Below are 21,984 nucleotides of genomic sequence, written 5' to 3' on the forward strand. Positions count from 1 at the left end.
CAGAACTGGGGAAGGAGGACAAAAACACAAACCCAAAGGATACTCTGGGATTTGGAGAATGAGGACTCGTCCATTCCCCTTGTTTATTACACCAAATGATAGAGAACCCAAGACACTGTCAAACCACAGTTTTTCTTAGTCCAGGCAGGGGTCTGCAGCCTCCTGGGTTGAGGCACTTTGAGATCGGGCTCTGCCTCATGGCTCTAACTGCAGATGAATTGTCGGATGAATTGCTCCAATTTGTCCTGATTGTCCCGGCTGGCAAATGTAAGGGACAGGTGAAGCTGGGGGCCTGCAGGGCTGGGCGTCTGCTGCAGCACCTAGGCCATGAGATGGGACTGTGAGTACTCCCACATGGGACTGTGCTCACAGAGCCAACAGCCACACCTGGTCCTCAGAAATCTGCAGTGAGACCTCTGGCCCCTCAGGCCTCTGTGTCTGCCTCTGTCTCTCCAACTGCCCTCAGCACCCCACTAGGGAGTAGGGGAAGCCAGTGGTTTAGGATACCAAGCTGGATAGGAAAACTGCCTCATCCTTCATCATGTCTATTCCTAGGTAAATCCCAGTGTCTACGGTGTCATCAGGGCCAGCCCTGTCAGGTGGGGGACACAGCTAGTTTCCTTGAGCAGTTCTATCAGAGGTTGAAAGCAGGAGGATGGTGACACTGGCCCTCTCACCCCCAGGTCTCTGAAGGTCCAGACAGCACTGATGGCGAGGTTTGGGTCCACATACTCTAGAGAGAGGAGAAGTGAAGGCTCAGGGGGAGCCACAGGACACAACTTTTCCCCTGTTGTTTAAGTTTAAAGAGGGAATAGCCCAGGGATAGGGCTTTGATTGGACTGAGGGGCCCTCCAAACAAAAGGAGCTAAGGCCCTCTCTGTTCTTGGAGTTGGGCTACCACTGCCAGCAGGGGGCAGTAGCCACCAGCAAGTCCACCCCACTCTGAGGAACCTGCGCTGGCTGCTTGGACTCACCAAAGATTCCCTCTTCCTGGGCTGTGGCCTGAAAGAACTGGAACAACTGTTCTGTATAGCCTGCCTCTGCAGAAGGAAGACCTAGATCCAAGTCCTGCCTGGGCAGAACCTTGCCCTGAGCACCACAAGCACAGGGGGAGCCTTACCAGTATCTGGCAGTTGTCCCTGACGGAGGAAGGCAGCAGCCTGTGCAAAGGCCTTGAGCAGTGGACTGAGCAGGCGGCAGAGGAAAAGGAAGAAGTCGGGGCAGCGTGACTGCTGGCTGAGCTGAAGGGGAAGAGCCCAGGGTGAGGGCAGCTACCCGCGCCCCCTGCTGCCTCCCTCCTGGAGTGGCTTCTCCCAACACACCCTGAAGTACCGGCCCTCTGCCTCCTCAAAGTCATCACTGTCACTGTCAGTAAAGTCCCCACTGGGTTTCCACAGCAGCTTTGCACTCAAACGCTGACGCCCCGTGTCACAGGCTGGCCGAGAGCCTGGGGTCTGGAAGCCATGAGAGCCATTAGTCCCTGACAGGCTGGCCAGGGAGGGAGCCCCAAAGCACACACAGGCCAGGGCAGAAGGTGTGAAGGGGACCTCAACAGTACACACAACCAGTTCTGTCATGACACTCGTGGGCCCAGGGCAGGTGCAGTGGAGTCAGGCTCCCTTGTGCGCTGGGCAATTGGGCAGCCCACTCCCACAGCACACAGCACAGAGGAGTCTGGGGCATCTGGTACTTGGAGAGGCTGGAGCAAGCCAGGCCCCACACAGGGACTCTGCCTCCAGCTGCCACACCTACCTCCTCAGCGACCAGGAGCCCACACTGAATGAGCCGGTCCAGCACTTCCTGACAGTAACAGTAGGAAGACTGGCAGGGCTGAGGAGAGATGGACACCTGTGTGACCCCAGGAAAGCCAGGGGCCTAGCCAGAGGTAGGGCAAGGCCACAACTACTGCCACAGAAGGGTGCAGGATAGGGCTGGGCCACCTCCAACAACCCAGGAGGGGCCCAGGACCCCATGGGCGGGTCTGACCTGCAGCAGCAACAGGTCCTGTGGCAACAGGTGCAGCAGCAGCAGGATCTGGCGGTGGAGTTCACTCTGGCTTAGCAGCTCTATGCCCTGAAGTTCCCAGGGCCCCTCGGGTGGCACTCTGCCTGCCAGCAGCCCACGCACAGCACAGGCTGGTGGAAGCAGCGGAGAGTGAATGGGCAGGTCCCCTCTCCCTGCACTCACACCCTACCCACTCGCACCCTCGGGACTCACCACCCACAGCCTCGCTCAGGAAGGCAGGCAGCAGCTCTGCACTCAGGCGTGCCAGGTGTGTGAGGCCTGGGCCAGGCCGTGGCACCACCACCAAGTCCCCACGGTGGATGCGCAACAGGATCACATGTGCCCGCAGCAGGCTCAGCGTGTGTTGCACCAAGCACCGCAGCTGCCCTGAGAAGCCCACATCAAAGCCACGCAGCAGCGTCTCCTCTGTCAGCCAGGAGAACTCCCCCAGGAGTTGTGACAGGACCACACCCTATGGGACACAACAGAGCTGAGCAGGAGAGCTGGCCACCAGGCCTCACCACCCTGGCTCCTACCTTCTGGTGCTTGAAAAGCAGCAGCGTCGCCATGATGGCTGTGCTCATCACCGCCGAGCTGGCCACGCTGGCTGGGGACAGAGGCAGGTGCTTGTCAGGGGCCTCATCTCCCTTGTCACCTGGCAAGTCTTCCCAGCCACACAACACAGCTCCACCCCAGCAGGGGAGCAGGACTGGAGAACTGGCCCTGGTCACAAGTATGCAAAGCCAGACCTAGGGCTCGGGGCCTGCCTGGGTCTGTAAGGGCTCGGGGCCTGCCTGGGTCTGTAAGGCCTGGTGGGGGTGGGGGTAAAAGGGACCTCTGCAAGTATGTGACTCTGTAGGCACTGGTAAGCCCTTTACATGCACCACTCCATTCAGATGTCCTTACCATTTGTAGCTAAAGGCTATAAGGTAAGGGGACACTATGAGTCCAAGGCAGGCAGGTAGGACTTGATGTAGTGGCCACAGCTGGGCATGTGCCTTTGTGCTGCACATGCTTAGTGCAGGTGGCAGCCTGTGTGCACTCAGCTACTACCCAGCTGCCCTGCACCTTGGGCAGGGGCAGGGTCCATTCTTCTTCACGTGTCCCAAGTATGCCACCAAAGGTTAGTGGGTCAGGTGCAGACATGAATTTGAAACAGGAGTCACTGATGACTGATCAACCCAGAGAGAAGGGACTGTGTAGGACCTTCCCCAAAGGCCAGCACCCAGTTCCCCTCACCATGCAGGATGTGCCGGCTCAGTCGCCTGACCAGGAGCTGGTCCTCTTCCTTGAAGGCCAGGAGGGGCCCAGTTGTTGGGGTCCACTCCTGTTCCTTCTCTGTGTCTGGGACAACAGTGCTGGACAGACACACAAACCGAAGAATGAAGGGACCAAATCTAAAAACAGGCATGTTTGGGAAGCCCAGAGCATTCACCTAAGGTGTTCGCCCAGCCCTGCCTAGCCTAGCCCAGCCCAGCCCAGCCCAGCCCAGGCGACGGCTCCTGTAACCCCCACCCCTTCCAGGCCTGTGGGCCATGTGCCTCACTCAGACCATAGGCAAGTATCTGGAATTATCCATGACCCCATGCTGCATGTGAGGCAGGGGTGCTGACATGCCTGTGTGAGTGGGGTGAGAGAGGGTTCCACTTCAAAAGCTGGACAGTTGCCTGTGGGGCCCTGAAACCCACACACCCCTGTCCTACCACTGGCCCAGCACGACAGGCTGCAGCAGGTGCTCCAGGGTCTGCCTACCGCTCCAACAGCTCCTGGCATTGATGGTGTACTCCTGCCAGGACAAGACTCTCAGGTGACCTGCTCTAGCCACAGGATACCTGCACAGACCACTGAGGCAGGAGAGGCTCTCCCTCAGTGGCTTTGAGGGCCAGGGTGCCAGAAGCCATAGTAGACTTTCATCCTTGCCCAGTTAGCTACATACCTGCAGGGAGAAGGGCTGGGCAAGGTGCACCCGGACACAGACCCTGTGGAGGCAGCCCCAGGAGCTGCGCAGTCTCTGCAGGACAGCCAGAGCTCCCCTCCACAGCCCCAGGGGGCTGGAGGCCTGTGGGGAGGAGAGGCTGAGCACCTGGCTTGCTGGGGACACTATTCTCAGGCAGGTCTCAGGGCTGCCTACTCTATCCTGCTCTCCAGAGATGCCCTCTGCTCCCAGCCTGTAACTTTATCTCAAGTCCAACCTCATGCAGGCATGACCTTGCCCTCTCCACGCTCCTGTTTTCTCATCCATGAAACAACCCTAAGAGGGTTTTTCAAGAATGAAATGAGATAATGATATAACAGCTGTGATACCTGCTATAGAACGATACACCTCACACCCTACTTGGACCCCAGCCCTAAGGGTGACTCAGCCACGGGACACAACATTATGCCTGTCTGGATATGGTGTCCACTTGGAATCCCAAAGGGCAGAAGGGTCTCACTTGATGCATGTCACAGGATACATCTGGAACCAGGTCGTAGGTAATGGCCACTGGCACCAGCATAGCATCTGGGACAGTACCCACATGGACCGCCTGCACCACTAGTCCTAGCCAGGCCTGGCCTAGGGCTGACAGCCGTGGCCCTGGAGCTCCAGGGGGCTCCTCCAGGAAGATGAGCAGGGGCTGCCCACTGACCAGCAATTGCTCCATGACCTGGGAAAGGAGGGAGGGGGAGGCAGGTGTCAGGGCAAGAGCAGAAACAGAGCCCTATTCCCTTGGCCTGGCTTACATATGACCAATGGGGGCACTTACCGCATGGACCACAGCCCTTGCAAGGATCCCTTTGGAACTGTCTAGAGAGAGGTTGGCCTCTGGGGGCAAGAAAAGCCCCCCAAGATTCCTCAGCAGGGCTCTGTGGGGCACAGAAGAGCTGATGATAGAAGGGGCTCCATAGATGGGACTAAGCTGGAGGCTAGTGAGAGCCTGTCTCACCCAGAGCCAGCCTATGCCCTGTCTGAAAGTACTGAGGCAGCCATGGCCCTGAAGCCCATAGCAGACCCTCCATCTGTGACCCAGGGGATGGACTGCCATATGGCTGGGAGCAAGGGTCCTGGAAGGGGGCCTTTGGGGAGCTGCTGTCAGTATATGCCCCTCCCCAGATACCCTTCCCCAGCCTGGGACTTCTCCCATATGTGACTGGGGACACATGGCTCTTACCTGAGAGCAGGAGAGCAGGCACGGGAGTCCCAAGCCACACGGAGCACACCCAGGCCCTGGGAGAGCAGCACAAAAGGCAGCAAGATTCCATCCAGGATCGACTTGTGAGTAGAGAGGAAGACCAGCGGAGACCCCTGCTCCAGGGAGAGCCAGAGGGAAATGCCCACCCGCTCCCACCCTGACTTCACAGGAAGCCAAACCCCATCACCTGCAAATTCAAGGAGCCCCAGTGGGAGAGGAATCAGTGGAAGAGCTCCTCCCCTGAGTACATTTCCAAAAACTTTTAAGGTAATGCACTGATGTCATGGTTAAGACCATGATGAAAAGACGTTAGGAGCGGCCCCCTGGGAGCGGGACCGTGAGACTACAAGGGAAGGTCACTGGAGAGCAGTGGATTTTTCCCACCACATGATGGGGCTGGTCTGGACTTCAGGGCTCCGCCTCGCCCCTGCCCCTGCATCTCACCCCAGTGTGGGCTAGGCCTTACCGCGTGGGCTAGGCCTTACCGCCTGGGCGGCCTTATGGACCATCTTCATCTGGCCCTTGTGGAGCTGGACGTTCAGGAAGAGGCAGTTCAGGACCCGCAGCAGCACCCAGCTGAACAGCCTGGGAAGTGACGCCCAGCCTGAGGTGCAGCAGGGGTCGCCTAACACAAGGCTCAACCCACAACACCTCAGAGGGCCGCCTAGAACTCCTCTGAGCCAGGCACTACCACTGTCCTCATTTTACAGAAGAGGAAAGAGAGGCCCAGATAGGCTGCATTCTGCTTAGTGGTAAAGATGCAAAGGAGTGGGTGCCAGGTGCCACACCCGGCCCTCAGAGGCATCAATACTCTCACAAGTCCTCATAGTGAAACTGGCTCACGTCAGATTCACAGCCATCTGCCTCCATTCACCCAAAGGAGACCAAGACCCAGATTTTCTCCAGGTAGATCCCAGTCTGTCTCTGAAAACTACAGGAAAGGTGGAATAATGTGGGGGTAGTGATACAAAAGGAAAGGGCATCACCACGAGGGCAAACTGGTGGGAAGCAGTTTGTGCAGAGGCTGCTGGGAAACCAGCTTTAGCTGAGGACAGAGGTGTAGCAGCAGGTGGCAGGAAGGTGTGGTGAACAAGCAGAACTCTCTGCCCAATGGCTTATCTTTCTCTACAAGGCAGGACGCAGGATGTCCATTGGCAGTGGCTGATCTCCTGAGAAGGAACAACCTGGTGGGAACCGTTGAGAGTGCCAAATGCACCTGCAGATGCATACTGATGGAGGAACCAGTCACCAGGTGTTTCCCCAGCACCATCCAACTGCTCAGGGGCAGAGGGAAGGCGGGCAGCAGGGCTGCGCCCAGAGATTCTTTCACAAAGTTGTTATTATCATGACGGGGGGGTAGAATCTAAGCTGGGCCAAGAGGGGGTGGCTAAAGTAAAGATGGTCATGTCTAGGAATTGTCACAGTGCAGGGCTTGTCAAGGTCACCAACGGGCCTCTGCTTACTCAGCACTTAAAGACAACGAAGCCTGACATACACAACCCTAAGCCCTTTCCCTCAGGGACTCACTCATCCCGTTTTTTTTTTTTTTTTTAATTTTAATATTTATTTTTTAGTTATCGGCGGGCACAACATCTTTGTTTTTTTATATGTGGTGCTGAGGATTGAACCCGGGCAGCACGCATTCCAGGCGAGCGTGCTACCGCTTGAGCCACATCCCCAGCCCTCATCCCCTGGTTTTAAACACCAATTGTATGTTAAGCTCTGCACACGTGCGTCCCTAGCCCCAGACTTTCTTCTGAGCTCTAGACCCATCTATGCAACTGCATCCTCAGTCAGGAGCTGGAACTTTTTAAGTCTAAAATATCCTTCCTGGGCCAACTCCCTTCTGCCCAAGCCTATCCCACTCTGTATGTACCACCAGGTTCTAGGGTACAGGTGGCTCCCCTATGATTTCTCCCTTTTCCCCCTCCCTGCCCACACTCCCACCACCCAATCCATCAGTGAGTCCCATTATTAGCACCTTGATCTCCTGATCCACATTTTCCAACCTCTACTGCCCATCACAACTCACCTGAACTAGCTGCTCTCCCAGTGCTCTTCTGGTCTCTACTTGAAACCCACCTCATCACGCTGCCACTCCTTGCTTAATACCTTTGAACTGGTTTTCGCTGCACTTAGAGATCCCACCTGAACTTCCATGGCCCTGAATGATCTGGTTATTTCTGCCTTTCAAAGTCATCTCTAGCTGCTCTCCCGCTTTATTTGCTGGCTTCCAACCACATCAGCTTCTTGAGCAACACAACCCTTTCCTGGTCAGGGGCTTGCTAGTGCTATTCCCTCAGCAAAACTGTCTCCCCCAACTTCACTTCTGTACCCTAAAAGTCAGCTTCCTTTTCCCCTTTTTTTGTCCTGCCATACAAGCCTCCTCCTGCTCTGAGCAGTCTCTGTCTCAGCCCCTTCCTTTTTACAGCTGTGTCTCTGTTCACCCCTCCAGTGAACAGAGTGGTGGTGACTGAACCAGAACAGAAAGCAGAGACCACCAGTGACCTTGAAAAACCCTGCACTGTGACAGTTCCTAGACATGACCACCTCTGGCCACCTCCCTCTTGGCCCAGCTTAGATTCCACCCCGTCATGATAATAATGACTTTGTGAAAGAGTCTCTGGGCGTAGCCCTGCTGCGCGCCTTCCCTCTGGCCCTGAGCAGTCGGATGGAACTGGGGAAACACCTAATGACTGGTTCCTCCATCTCACTCCTTTCTTCTTACAGTTGTGTCTCTATTCACCCCTCTAGTCCCAGTATACTGCATCTAACAGGCACACAGAACTGCACTGCATGAGGGTGGGACAGGGAGGACCTGGTGACAGCAGGCTGCAGCCCACTCAGAAAAATATCATCCAGCTCTTGCCCACTGTCCAGAAGGGCAGAAGCCCCAGCCCAGGGACAAATGCCCTTCAGTTCAGAGTTACCTGAGTAGGAAGGGGCGGGGTGGAGCCTGGATATGGCCCAGGATGCGCTGAACCTCCTTCTCCACAAGGTCTGGCGTCTGGCCTTCCCCGGCCCCTCCCGGTTCCCTCCCTGAGAGGAGGTTCTGTACCCTGTGGGTGTAGGGCAATGGTGCTAGGGTGAGGCAGGCAGCAGACTGCCTCCCCAGGACTTGGCTGCAGGCTTCACTCTCCTTCCTTGAGAAGAGGCCCAGGCAAAGACAGCACTCTAGAAGCCTGGCCCCAGCCAGTCCTCTCAGCCGCCCCTTTACAGATCCAGAAGTGCCAGGCCACCCCCACCCTGCTTCCTCACCCACTGCTTTCCATGATCTTCTGTGAGGCATCCTGGCAGGGGGGGATGTGCTGCTCTAGGGACCACAGGAAATAGCAGAGCCTGCGAACCAGCCAGCCTCGAAACCTGGGCACAGACCCCAGAGCAAGGGAGACAGTGATTCAGAGAAGGCCACCCACAGGGCCCACAAGGGGCTATGCCTCAGAAAGCCACCACACCAAGCCAGTCCCTTGTTCCCAAGACACTGAGCATGGCTTATCCCAAAGCAGGGAGAACAGACCACCTCTCTGTGCCTAGTCCCAGCCCTCTCCCCACCAAGAGGGGCACAAGTTCAAAGCCTGACGCCCAGTGGGCAATCCAGACATGCTCACAGGAGCTGCGAGAGTGCTCACCTGCCTCTCCCTACTATGGGTATGAGGCGCTGGACAGGGACCATTCTTTTTCCATCACAGGAACAAAATGGCACTTTATAACAAAGCAGGACCCAGCAACCCTCCACCAAAAGAACTCTGGCCACCCCCAGCTCTGACCTGGTATTCTCCTCCTTCACTAGGATCACGTTGCAGAAGCCCAAATCCATTATGCTTCTGTGAAAGAGGGACTCCTGCCCAAGGGGGCAGGGACAGCATGTACTGGAGGGCCTTTTCATGGGCCAAGGAGTTCCTGCCCAGCCCTTTAAGTGGCCCTTCAATTCTACCAGGAGAAAGAATTACAGCACAGCATCTTCCAAAAGACATTTGACCCAGATCCAGATGCTGGCTCAGGAAAAAGGGTTCTATGCTCAAAACAGAAGCGCTGTATCCTATATGGAACTGCTGTCCTAGAGAGCAGCATATCAAAAGTCTGGGAGAGCCGGGTGTGCTGCTGCACACCTGTAATGCCTGTAGCTTGGGAGGCTGAGGCAGGAGGATCATGAGTTCAGAGCCAGCCTCAGCCACAGCAAGGCGCTAAGCAACTCAGTGAGACCCTGTCTCTAAATAAAATACAAATAGGGCTGGGGATGTGACTCAGTGGACAAGTGCCCCTGGGTTCAATCCCCAATGCCCCCACCCCCAAAAATGTCTGGGACAAGTTCTCTCATCAACATCAGAGGGGCATGTGCCCTGGATCTTTGTTGGAATTGCCAAGGCCCCTCAGTACCAGCACATAGCATGGGTGCACAAGAGGGCTTCAACCATGTGCCTGAGCCTGGGGAAGTCTGAGTTAACGGTATCCCCACAGTACTCATGCAGATGTGGCTAGAAACCAGCCCTCTAGGCACACCCTGTATTCCCTTTGGCCCCTCTGGCCTGGGAACCAACCATAGCCCAACAACACACCCAATACCAGTGCCTCCATTCCCTGAAAGACAAAAGCAGAGGTGTGGGGCAGAGAAGGGCCGTGCTTGGAAAGGCATAAAGAAAGCAGCTTCCCAGGACCACAGCTCCCAGAACCAAGCTAACCTGAGCTTCCTAGGGTGGGGCCCAACCTGACCAACACTTACCCAGCTCTTGGGGGTGCAGGTCTGGCAGCAGCGACCCACAAAAGGACGATACTTCCCTAGAAATGGGGTGACAGCCTCCAGCTTCATCCCAAAGCCTGAGGACCACAGGCTGGTCTGGAAAAAGGCCACAGGGAGAGGTGAAAGGACTTAAGATCCTTGGCAGGGGAAGGAAGGCACTAGGAATTAGGGACACAGGAGGGGAAGTAGGAGGGCAGAGGGTATCATGAGAATGAGAGGGACCACACTACCTCCTGGCCATTATGGCTGCTCCTCTGCTGGACTGGGGATCTGGATTTCAACATGGTGGTCATGAGGGTCTACAAGATCTGAGAACCAACCACCTTTCTTCCCGTAGGAACCTGACCTATGGGAAGGTGAGAAGACAGAACCATATGGAATCTGAGCCATAACCCAGGAGCTCCTGGGGTGACTCCAAGGTCCTACCCCAGAACAGAAAGACAACATCCAGGAGAGCAGCAGTGAGGAGGAACCAGACTAGAAGCTAGGAGTTCGCTCAGTTCAAAGACCCGTCTGTCCTTTAAACATCTCCCAGTGTCCAGATCAGGTCCCTCTCAGATCAATATGAGAGGCATTGATTGTCTTACCATCAACACCTACCCTGCCATCACCTAGAACTGACAAGGCCTGTCCTGGAGACGGAGACTCCTACTGTACAGAGGGAAAGTGCAGGACTAGATTGGCAGGACAGGGCATGGGACTGCCAATAGGAACATAATCATCGCCACAAGAGCACCAGGTCCTGCTTTCCTGCTCTTCCCCTCTCTGCCAGAAGACAGCCCTTTATTTACTCAATCATTACAGGAATGTGACTGGCTACTAGATGACGGATAGCAGTGGACTTTAGAACAAAGAAATGGTGCACAGACCCATTCATAAGGAAAACTCATCCAGCTGGGTAGGAAACAGATATTTCCACAATCAAACCTGTCTCATGTGGCACAGAAGACATCAAATGGTAGACAACAGACCCCTCATACTAGCAAATGTCTACATTGCATAATATAGCACCGAACCCCTCCTGGCCCCAAAACTGGATCCTAAAATTCCCTCTACCCTTGGGACCAGGGTTGTAGCTCAGGGGTAGAGTACTTGCCTGGTATGCATCAAGCACTGTGTTAAGTCCCTGGCACCACATAAAAAAGATAAAAACAAATAAAATAAAGGCATCGGGTCCATCTACAACTTAAAAAAAAAAAATCCCTCTACCCTGATCTCTCACTATGCCCCTAATTATCTATACTCTCACCCCAAAATACTATGAACATGTCAGTGTGGGAGTGCCCTCCCCTTCCTGCCACCCACAGAATTCTTCCCATGGCTTAAGTTCATGATGCCTTGGAAATACTCTAGATCTCCCTTTCCTCTTTGAGTTGCCCAGTCCAAGCTTGCTGGTCAAAGAGCCATGTCAAGCCCTCTTCCAAGGCTCAGGTTTCACTTCTCATCATCTCCAAGTGTCCTGAGGCAAGGGCTGAAACTATGTCATCGGTGCGGCCACCATCACTCTGCAGGAAGGAGGAGCTTGATGACCGTGCCTTCCTCTCCAGGGATTCCTCAAGCTCTCCCCTTCTCTGCCCAGTTATACACTTAGAGAAACAAAGCCAAGCGACAGGGTCATGCTTCCCACAGTGCACAGGTTCTGGGGGACCCATCTCAAATGCACTCCATTTCAAAACTGTACTCACAGCCCCATTTACAGACAGCTGGCACAGTGAGACTCCAAGCCAAAGCTGCACTTTGGGAAGTCCTGACTCCTTGCAAGGAGGATATCTACATCCCCCCAGCCTCAAACTACTCCCATTCTCAAAATCTAACCACACTACACCTGTGCTAATCCTAAAAGGGCAAGGGGTAAAAGACAAGGGTAACTTCCATCTGCCAATTAAGTCAGCTCACACAATCCAGGGCAATTCTGGGATATATCTTTCTCAAGGTCTCAAAATGGGAACTATGGGTTGGGCGCAGGAGTCCACCCCTATAATCCCAGCTACTCAAGATGCTGAAGCAAGAAGATCCAAAGTTTGAGGTCAGCCTGAGCCTATCTAGCTAGGCTCTGACACAAAATAAGATTAAGGGAAAAAAATGGGTCTGGCATGGGGGAAAACACCTGTAATTCCAGAGGCTGGGGTGGCTGAGGCAGGAGGATTGCAAGTTCAAAGCCAGCCTCAGCAATTTAACAAGACCCTGTCTCAAAACTTAAATTTTAAAAAGCTGAGGACATGATTCAGTGGTTAAAAGCCTGTGGGTTCAATCCCTAGTACAAAAAAAAAAAAAAAAAAAAAAAAGGAAATGAAAGAAATTGGAGCCTTCTGCAGCTCCTGCCCTATGCCCCCTCCCCAGGACACCTACAGCAGAGGTTGCAAGCTGCATCCCAAGGGGCAAATGCAGTTCTCTCATATCTATTTCCTCTGGCTACATAATGCTCTAAATCATTATGAATTAGGGCCAACGTTTGAAACAAGAGAGCTTGTTATATAAAAATCAGGGCTTCCAGCCGCTGCTGCTGTAAAAATAATGTTCAATTAGACATCTCTGAGCATGTACCCCACTGGGCCTTGGCTGGAGGCAGCCCAGAGGCCACTGTCTCTTCGGCTCAGCAGCCCAAGGCCTCTCACCCGCCACCACACGTGTCATGCGCACATCTGAGAACACAGACCAGGATCAAAGCAGAGTCCAGGACGTTCGCGCCCTTCCAAGTACCGCGAGAGAGACGTTCGCGCCCTTCCAAGTACCGCGAGAGAGCTGATTTCGCGAGGCAAGGCTCCAACGCGACCTGTACACCCCGAGCGCCCCTCGGCGCTCAGTGTCTCGCAGACCCACGGCGACGCTCCCTGAGCTGCCCCAAGGACACGCGGTCGTCCTGGGGTGCCACAGGCCGAGGAGGGAGCAACCAGCCCTCCGGCGCCACCCGCTGCCACAATTACCCTGAGGGGCTCCTCTGCGCCTCAGGCCCCAAGTGGCCTGCGCCCCACTCCGTCCTCCGCCCCACTCTGTCCTCCGCCCCGCTGCTGCCAGGCCCAATTCCCCGCCTAGAGCCAGATCTGAGTGGCCCAGCCCGGAAACAGCCCCCTTACTCTCACTTCACACCCTCCACCAACTCCCGCCAAAGCAGCAATACGGCGAGGCAGCCGAAGGCAACGATGAGACGACGTGCAGTCTTACAGGCAGTCCTAGGAGCCAATTGGGACGCAAGCCGGGCCTGAAGCCCCGCCTCACCCGTGAATCCCCGCCCCCCACGCGCTGCACTGGGCGCAGCCACGTGCCGACGCTCTGGGCGGGGCCTGCAGACGCTGGCGGCAGTCAGGCGCCTGTGCGGCTGCGTTGCCTGACCCTGGTTGCCCTCCCAGACAGGCCGCACCAGCCCCTACGGTCCCCCAAGATGTATGTGAGACCCGAGGCACCCAAAGATTGGACGAGGACTCAAGGGTGGGCAGAGTCCACCCTTGAGGAAAGAGGTTCTCGGGGGTGTACCCCCCACCAAGCTGGAGCTCAGGCTCTAGCGAAATCCGAAGCTGGGGACACATAGGAGAGCGCCGGGCACTGTGGGCACACTGTGACCCCGTGGCTCAGGAGGCTGGGCAGGACTGCAAGTTCAAGACCAGCCCTGGCAACTTACAGAGATCCTGTCTCCAAATACAAAAGGAAAGGGCTGCGGATGGAGCTCCGTGGAGAGTACAAAAAGTACCTGGCGTGCTGGAGGCCCAGGTGGAATCGCAAATCCCACAGAAAATAAAGAGTTGCGAAGTAGCTCCTTGGTTAGGCGCCCTGGATTCAACTCCCGGTACCTGCCCTCCCCTCCCCGCCAAAAAAACAAGAGAGAGGCCAACAAGTCAGGCCTGCCATATCTTTTCCTCTGTTAATCGGAACTCCAGACCATACTCAGGGACCTTCTGCAACCACAGAAGGTTGCTTAGTTAACACCCCGTTCTGTGTCAGCCCTGAGCCCCGTGTGAATGAAGACCTGATGGACTCACTGATCTTTTGACTGTTCTCAGAAGTCACCTGGAGAGCAGCAAGTGGTAGACATGCAATATAGAATAAGGAGAGGACGACAATGCTTTCTTCCTGCACCGCCAGCCCTTCCCCGAGAGCCCACTTGACTTGCAGAAGACTGCACAGTTTCAGAACATTGTGACCCTACAGGAAACAAGACACGTGGGAGTCTGGCCAGACCCCAGATACAGGAACCAGCACCCATCCCACCACTGCTGAAGGGACTGCCCAGCCTTCCCTCCAGGAAGCCACCTCTCCCCGTTTTTGTGCCATGAATGCAATGGTAGGCCTTTTGCTGTACATCATCTGGAGAAAAGGACCTCACCTGGCATTAGACTGTGCAGAGGGACTCTTGTCCCTTTCTCTGGGGACAACCAGGGGGTGAGGAAAATGAGATGTCATGGTTATTTTTAGGTGTCAACTTGACTGGGTTAAGGATGCCCAGATAGCTGGTAAAGCATGATTTCTGGTATCTATGAGGGTGTTTCTGAAAGAGACTGGCATTTGAATTAGTGGACTGAGGAAGACCAACCCCTTACCCAATCTGGGCAGGCACTATCCAGTCAGTTGAAGGCCCAGACAGAATAAAAAGGCAGAGAAAAGGTAAATCCATGCTCCTTCTGTTCTGGGGTTGGGACACCCACTTTTTCTTGAACAACACAGGAGACATGCTCAAGGGCCCCTTTTGGAAATACCCCTTCTAGCCACCCCCAGTAACTCTGAGCACAGCCATCGGTGGTCCTCTGGTTCCCTCTCATGTGTCTACTGCTTGTATCTGCTTGATCTTGCTCTTCTGTAAGGTAACTGTTGGTGATGCTCCATGTTGCTATCCCTTCCATTATTCCAGAATCTTTTAAAGTCTATTTACATTGCAGGAAACCACAGCTAAGAACACAGAGGTAGAGTTTGGGTGCTGATGGCAGGAGAAATCAATGCTAGATGCTGCCCACAAATGCCCAGTACACAGGCCATCTTCCCCTGGACAGGACGAGCTCCTAGAGGAGACACTGGGATAGGAGGCAGGGTCTGAAGCCCTTCTATAAAACTGGGATCCTATGAAGACCAGGAATGGGGTGGAAAAATTGATGGGTTGGTGGCCTGAAGGAGGAAGCCACCAGGCTCTGAGCTCTAGCTTCCACGTCCACATCTTTATCAACAACTTCCATGATGGCCTAGAGGTTAGATTTAACCTGATAACAAATGTCACAAAACAATAAACAAGAGCACAGCAATAAAGGGGGATCTGCCTTCTAGCAGATGTCAATGAACAGAGTTAGGATTCCAAGAGATTTTGAGAAAAGAATAATATGACCCAAGTGAGGCCCAATCTAAGAGTCTCTGATATCTGGGGGCAGTTTAGTAGAGTGGGCAGAGAACTTCTTGTTGGGGTCTCTGTCCAATGAGACTCTTTACTTTTGCAATGATTTCAACTCAAGGAAGCAGAAGTCAAAAGGTGATGTAATGGCTGTCAGCTTCAGGCATGGTGTTTTCAAGCAGTGGTGGTCCTCTGGTTCCCTCTTGTGCGTTTACTGCTTGTATCTGCTTGATCTTGCTTTTCCTGAAGACACTCTCCAATAAAAAGAGAACTGACAGCAGCCCAAACTCACCCCCACCCTTCTTAGTAGCCTCAGCAGAAAGAAATTTCTATCCCTGAACATCCAAATGAAAGCCCCAGGGAAGACTCTGATTGGTCCTGCGAAGATGATCTGCCATCTTCTGGACCAATCATGTTTCTAGGGGGTGTGGTATTTGGAGCCATGTTGGTTGTCTTGGCCCAGACCACTGCCACCTCTGCTGAGTTCAGCAAGCGGATACCATGACTGACCATCCCAGCAGGAGTGGAGTATGGAAGCCTTGGTTCCCTCGGGAAAGGGACGAACACTACATTTGCTACAGTGTCTGATGCTGACTTTCCAACTCTAGACTGGGGCTGATGACCTGCTTCTTGCTATGTCCCAGGGCCCAGCAGAGAAGATGCCACACTGTGGACTCTTGATAAGTGTTTGTCAAGAGTTAACTGCCTTCTGGCTGGACTTCGGTTCTCCATTTCTTTTGTCCAGGGGTGATAATTGGCCTGCTTACTTCACAAATTGAGTGGGGCTCAGTATGGTCATGGAGTGGGCAGGCTTGCTCATGGTCGCACAACAATGTGAATGGACTTACACGACTGAACTATGTAACAATGGCTAAGGCAGTAAATTTTATGTCATATGTGTTTTACCACAATTTAAATGGCAAGCCACACATGGTAGCGCATGCCTGTAATCCCAGCGACTTGAGAGGCTAAGGCAGAAGGATGGCAAGTTTGAGGCTAGCCTGGGCAACTTAGTGAGACCCTGTCTCAAAATAAAAAATAAAATAAAGGGACTGTGGATGTTGCTCAATGGCAGAGCAGCCTTGGGTTCAATCCCCAGTATCGCTGCATAAATACATGTCACAAGGTATGACCTTCTACCTAACCAGTAAGCAGAATCCTGAGATGAGCCCCAATTATTAAACCTTTATATATTCCCCACCATTTAGTGTGGGCAGGTCCTATAACTTGTTTCTGATCCATAGAGAATGTCAAAGGCGACACTATACTACATAGAAAAGGTGAATGGAATTTGCTGATGTCATTAAAGCCCCTAGTCGGTTGACTTTAAGTTAATCAAAAGAGAGATCATCCCAGGTGGGTCCAACCAATCAGAAGAGCCCGTTTAAAAATATATATATATGTGTGAAGAGGCAGAGATAGGAGGATCACAAGTTCAAATCCAGTGTGGACAATTTAGCAAGACCCTGTCTCAAAATAAAAATGGTAGAATGCCAGTGGGTTCAGTCCCCAGGACCACACACAGAGACGCATGAAACAAATATAACACACAAAACAATGTCTGTCTTACAAGAACCCCGTCAGAAGGAGAGGGGCTCAGCCCTGCAGGCAGAGAAACAGAGCATGCTCCCAGGGTGAGTTTGGGGGGCAGCAGGGGCCCACGGAAGGAGAGGCTGAGTGGGCCTGATGAGGGGTGTGCCTTTGTGTTACTAAGGACTCCCAGACTCTGCTCAGGGTGCATGTGCGTGAATGCCTGCTGGGGATGGAACTGTGGCCTCCTGCATGCCCGGCAAGCGCTGCACCACTGAGCTACACACTCAGCACCCCCCCATACACCTTTTTCAATACTGGGAATTGAGCTTCAGGGCACTTGACCACATCCCCATTCCTTTTTGTTTTTCATTTTGAGACAGGGTCTTGCTAAATTGCTGAGGCTGGCCTTGAACTTGCAATCCTCCTGCCTCAGCCTCCCCAGTTGCTAAGATTACAGGCATGCACCATGGCGCCCACCCCCTCCCCCAGTTTTTTTAAACAATACTGATTTACTGACTTAAGTAACTGAAAAGTTCAGGGGTAGGTTTCAGGCTGATGCCATTCAGGTGCTCAGATGATGTCACCAAGAAGGTCCTTGATAACTTCCCAAATCGGTTTTACTCTTGTGGATTTTGCTCTTGGGCTGATTGCTTTGGGTAGCAAATGTCCCTGTGGCACTGAACTAACCAGACTTGGGCTGTCCTACCTCTGGGCTTCTTGGCATAGGAAATGCATCTTATCATTTAAGCCCTTTTGTGTTCAGCTTTCTTGCATCTGAAAGGATTCTAACCAATCCACCCATTTCTGCTCTGCCCACTTTCTGGCTCCAGGGTCAGGTACAGACCAGCACTGAGCAGCAGTCCCACTCTTGGAAAAGGGTCACTAAGGGTCTTTGCCCAGGGGATGTCCTGACAGGTTCTGCAATTTCCAGGCTGTACTTGGGAGCCAGTGGCAGGGAGCACAGTGACACTCAGGCCCCTGAGCCTTTCCTCAAAGAATTGCTTCTTTCTAGATCTTTCTCCTGACAGAGTCCCTTTCCCAGAGAGCAGGGCTCAGGGTGGTGGGGGTTTTTGGTGGTTGTGTTTTTCTCTGGGTGGGGAGAATAAAGCAGAGTGTTTTAAACACAGATGACTGTGGGTGGACCCTGGGGTCCTGCGCCATTGCAAAAGAGCCCTTACGGGAAGCAAATCTATATAATCAGTTGCCAGCGAAGCCCTGAGCGGGCCTGTATTCATTCCGCACCCGGCACAGCAGCAAGGGAAATGGTCATACTCCCTCAACAAAAACTCTTTCTGGCCCAGCCCCAGGGCCTGCAGATCCACCAGCTCTTAACCACCACCCTCTCTGCCCCTCCAGCTAGTGGGTGGCTGCTGCATTGTCTCTGGGAGTGCTGGGGGCGATGGCGGGCTGGCACTGCTGTGGGCAGGGGAAGGGCCTTCCTTTGTGCAGCCCCAGAGCCCCTCCCTAAGCCACCCCTCCCCGCCTCGGGGTTTTGAATTCAGCCCACAGACTTTTCATGGCTATAGCAGGCAGCGTGGTTGTGTAATAAGCAGCCAGCCATACAAAGCTGAGCTCCAACTGGGTGGGCAAAGACCATGTAGTGCCCCTTTTCCCAGAGTGGGACTGCTGTTCAGTGCTGGTCTGTACCTGGCCCTGGAGCCAGAAAGTGGGCAGAGTAGAAATGGGTGGATTGGTTAGAATCCTTTCAGCTACAAGAAAGCTAACACAAAAGGGCTTAAATGATAAGATGCATTTCCTATGCCATGAAGCCCAGAGGTAGGACAGCCCAAGTCTGGTTAGTTCAGTGCCACAGTGACATCGACAGAGATTCCCTCGTGATCACAATATAGCTGCCATGGTTCCAGGCATCCCATCTAGACACGATAGCACACAGCACAGGAGACTACCTCTTCCCAGATACTTCTTTTAAGAGTGAGAGAATTTTTCCTAGAACCACCACCCAGCTAACAGCTTTTCTGCCGTGTTTCCGTGGGGCCAGAACTGCATCTTAGCCAGCCTCTGGCAGGGGGAACAGGCAAACCATGCCTGACCTGAAGAATGCGGACCACTCCAATAGCACAAGATCCTAACACTGTAGCAGATGGCCCAGGTGTGTCTGCTGCACAGGACACAGAGGCTCTTCCCATGCAGAGGTCAGTAGAAGGGGAATGGAATTCTGGTCCTGCTTTCTCCACCAGTTGTTGATCCGGGACAAGACATGGTCCCCTGCCAGTTGCCTGCCCGTTGTCACCTTGTCAGCACAACCCGGACCTGACATGGAGGCAGTCACCAGCTAGGGGAGGGATCATGACAATGGTGTGGCAGCCCTCTGCCCTTTGATGGCTGGCGAGTAGAGAGCCAGTCGTGGGCGCCATGTCTCTCCACAAACACCGGGATTCAGCCCAGCACTGCTTCCTCCTGCTTTCATAACTCTGGGTAGCTCAGTTCAGGCCTCCAGCCTCAGTGTTCCCATCGTCTGGCACCTGGGAAGAGAGAGGACTGCTTCCACAAGGGCCCCTGAGGCTGGCCGTTTCTCGGTCGCCATAACAAGTGGCTGAGATCAAAATACTCATGGCTAGGATGAGAAAGAGGAAAAGGAAGAGCCTGAGGCCCCAGAAGCCTCCTCAAGGGCACACACCCCAGTGACCCAGAGACCTCCCCCTGCAGCCACCTCTTAAAGGTGTCACCACCTCCCAGTAGGGCCAAGCTGGGGACCAGGCTTTACTCATGGACCTCTGGAGGGCATTAAAGGTCCTCCAAGTGGGACAGGGACCTCAGGCTGGCATGGGATTGGGACTGTGGCCCCTACAGGCCTGCTGTGATTTCAGGTGATAGGAAGTCACTTGACTTAGGTCCAATAGGCAAGAGCAGAGGCAGACCTCAGGAAGGACTGGTCCCCAGGCTGGGGAGCCCTCGGTCAGGATGGACTGCTCTCCCTGGCCCCTGCTCCTGGCCTCTGGGGTCTCCCCATTCCTGCCAGCACCCCCTTTCCGTTTACATGGGGAGGGGTGCTTTCTCAGCCCCTGCTGTGGGGTCCCATGGATAACAGCCTCCTGGCCTCTCTGAAATTGTTCCAGATCCCTAGGAGGCAGTCCCTCCTACTGTCTATCTCCTGGCCAATCAGTTCTGCTGTAGAGCTCTGGCAGAATTAGCCAAGGCAGACACCTAAATAGCTCTCCAGGGGAGGGAGAGAGCCAGGACAAGGGTCCTTTCTGGGATCCAGGAGAGGAATGGGTGTTCCTTTGAGGACCTTGTGCTTCAGGGACGGGGGGGGGGGGGGGGGGGGGGGGGGGGGGGGGGGCGGGGAAGGACAGACTTTAGGTGTTCTTCTAATGTCCCAGTCAGGTACTACTATAATCTCACTCTGAGTCACTGCAGATCTTTATTTCGTAAGTAGCAAAAATTCTAATTCAAATGACTCAGGCACAGTTTGATCCAGAGGTCCAAGATGGCATTATGTCTTTGCAATATTTTCTCTGAACATTCACTTTCACTTCTATTTCTATTTCTCTGCAAGACAGTTTCATTTTCGACTGGCTTTTCCTCTATAGAGGGGAAAAAAAAAACCAGCTGTCTCCAGAGTTTTCATCTGGTCTCAACCCCAACCTATAGGAACGCTTTGTACCCCAGGGTTTCAGAGAGGCGCTGAGACTGTCTCTGATCGGCCTGGCTGTGGTCGGGTACATCCGAACAAACCAGCTCCTGTGTGCGAGGGCAAGGGGGTGCCTGTGGATCAACTCATGTGGTTCCTTCTCCACACCCCCTCCAGGATGCAGTCACCTTCCTTGGGGTCACAGGGACCTCAAACAGATTGTAGGAGACTATAGAGAATGGGTGGGGGGATGAAGCAAGTGTCCTCACCTCTCATCTCCAAGATCTGGAGAGTTTGAACAGGACAAGAAATCAGATGTACGGGGTGCTGACCCACAAGAGGCAGAATGATGGTCCCCACAGTGTGCACGTCCTGGCCCCCAACCCAGGATGTCTGGGCCACATGGTGAGAGGGAATCGTGGGTGCTAATCAGCTCACTTTAGAGAGATTATCAGCCAGGCTTGGTGGCACTCCTGTAGTCCCAGCAGCTTGAGAGGCTGACGGGAGGATCCCTGGAGGAGTTCAAGACCACACTGGAAAAATACAGTACGAGCCCATCTCAAATAAGTAAGTGAACAAACAGAGAGATGGCCCTGGATTATCCAGGTGGTCCTAAGGCGATCTCCAGAGGGCTTTTGGTGTGGAAGACAGGGGCGGAAGGGGAGTGTCAGAGTGTGCCCTGGGAGTTCAACCCACCAGCTGCTGCTGGCTTTGGACTTGCAAGGGAGCCAGAAGCCAAGAATTAGGGGCAGTTCAGAGAAGCTGGGACAGTCAACACACTCCTCCAGAAGGAACAGTCCTGAGCTTAACCTAGTGACACCCAGAAGTGTAAGATAATAAATGTGGGTCACTTTAAGCCAGTGAGTTGGTGGTGATTTGTTACAGCATCGATAGGAAACTAATACATTGCACGAAGGCGGGAGAGAGCTGTGCATTGACGCAACGCAGGCTGTGTATATGTAATCCTCAATTTTTGATATACACATTTTAAAAATCCCAATAAAGGTAAAATTCAGTCACATAGTTAACCCAGTATGCTCAAAACACTTTCATTTCAACATATAGTCACGATAAAAGCACAAATGACCTATTTGACCTGATTTGCCCCGAGCCTTCTAAATGTTTTATGCTCCCAGCCGATCTGTTTCCTGATCCCATTTGAAGTGCCCCAGAATCACATGTGGCCAGGGGTTAGTGCTCTGCAGGGCACAGGCCTCATAGCTACCTCTGATTGCAAGAATGGCCACAGATGGCCTCGGCCAGAGCATTTGTGACAGAGACAGTGAAAACCACCAACCCCTGCTGGTGTGTGCGAATGAGTCTTTCCTAATCAGTGATCGATGGACCAATGGACCGAAGGCCACTGTGTCTGTACCTCTCAAAGCCCCAAGCTGTGGGCTCCACCATGGCGGGCAATAGGCACCCAGCCCAGAGGACTGAAGGCCACCAGCCTCGTGGGGAGGGGATACCGTGTGGAGTTGAGGGCAGAGGAGTCCCCATGGAGCATGCACTGGCCAAGAAGGGAATTTTAAAAGGTGTTCCTGGAATATTCCACCTCTAAGGACTCGGTGAGCTCAGAGCAGGAGGCCAGTTACAAAGAGAGGGGGCGTGAGAGGGCTTCGTCAGCGGTCAGCGG

General features: G+C 53.8%; 1 protein-coding gene across 2 annotated transcripts; it reads right to left on the bottom strand.

The window, feature by feature from the left end:
* Positions 1–203: 203 nt before the first annotated feature.
* On the bottom strand, positions 204–10,208 carry Gpat2 (glycerol-3-phosphate acyltransferase 2, mitochondrial). Of its 2 annotated transcripts, XM_076833454.2 has the most exons (21): positions 10,146–10,208; positions 9,898–10,011; positions 8,945–9,018; positions 8,436–8,540; positions 8,108–8,236; positions 5,663–5,762; positions 5,157–5,290; positions 4,752–4,851; positions 4,440–4,652; positions 3,941–4,063; positions 3,708–3,790; positions 3,244–3,362; positions 2,541–2,611; positions 2,218–2,476; positions 1,987–2,135; positions 1,753–1,830; positions 1,323–1,454; positions 1,121–1,241; positions 975–1,040; positions 678–733; positions 204–320 (listed from the first exon to the last, which is right to left on the bottom strand). In XM_076833454.2, exons 1-21 carry the CDS (start codon positions 10,206–10,208, stop codon positions 204–206), a joined length of 2,406 nt encoding a protein of 801 aa, XP_076689569.2. The 2 variants fall into 2 exon arrangements, with proteins under 2 accessions (XP_076689569.2, XP_076689570.1); XM_076833455.2 differs by lacking the exon at positions 4,440–4,652.
* Positions 10,209–21,984: the final 11,776 nt, after the last annotated feature.

This window comes from Callospermophilus lateralis, chromosome 14 (genome assembly GCF_048772815.1).
Source record: "Callospermophilus lateralis isolate mCalLat2 chromosome 14, mCalLat2.hap1, whole genome shotgun sequence".
Taxonomy (NCBI): domain Eukaryota; kingdom Metazoa; phylum Chordata; class Mammalia; order Rodentia; family Sciuridae; genus Callospermophilus; species Callospermophilus lateralis.

What these genes read in the sequence shown, in the direction of transcription:
- Gpat2 (XM_076833454.2), bottom strand. Translation starts at nt 10,208, where the DNA reads ATGACCACCATGTTGAAATCCAGATCCCCAGTCCAGCAGAGGAGCAGC. An exon ending in AAGATCATGGAAAGCAGTGG is followed by an intron (nt 8,237 to 8,435) that starts GTGAGGAAGCAG and finishes CTACACCCACAG; the next exon opens with GGTACAGAACCTCCTCTCAG. An exon ending in TCCATAAGGCCGCCCAGGCG is followed by an intron (nt 5,291 to 5,662) that starts GTAAGGCCTAGC and finishes TCCCTGGAGCAG; the next exon opens with GGGTCTCCGCTGGTCTTCCT.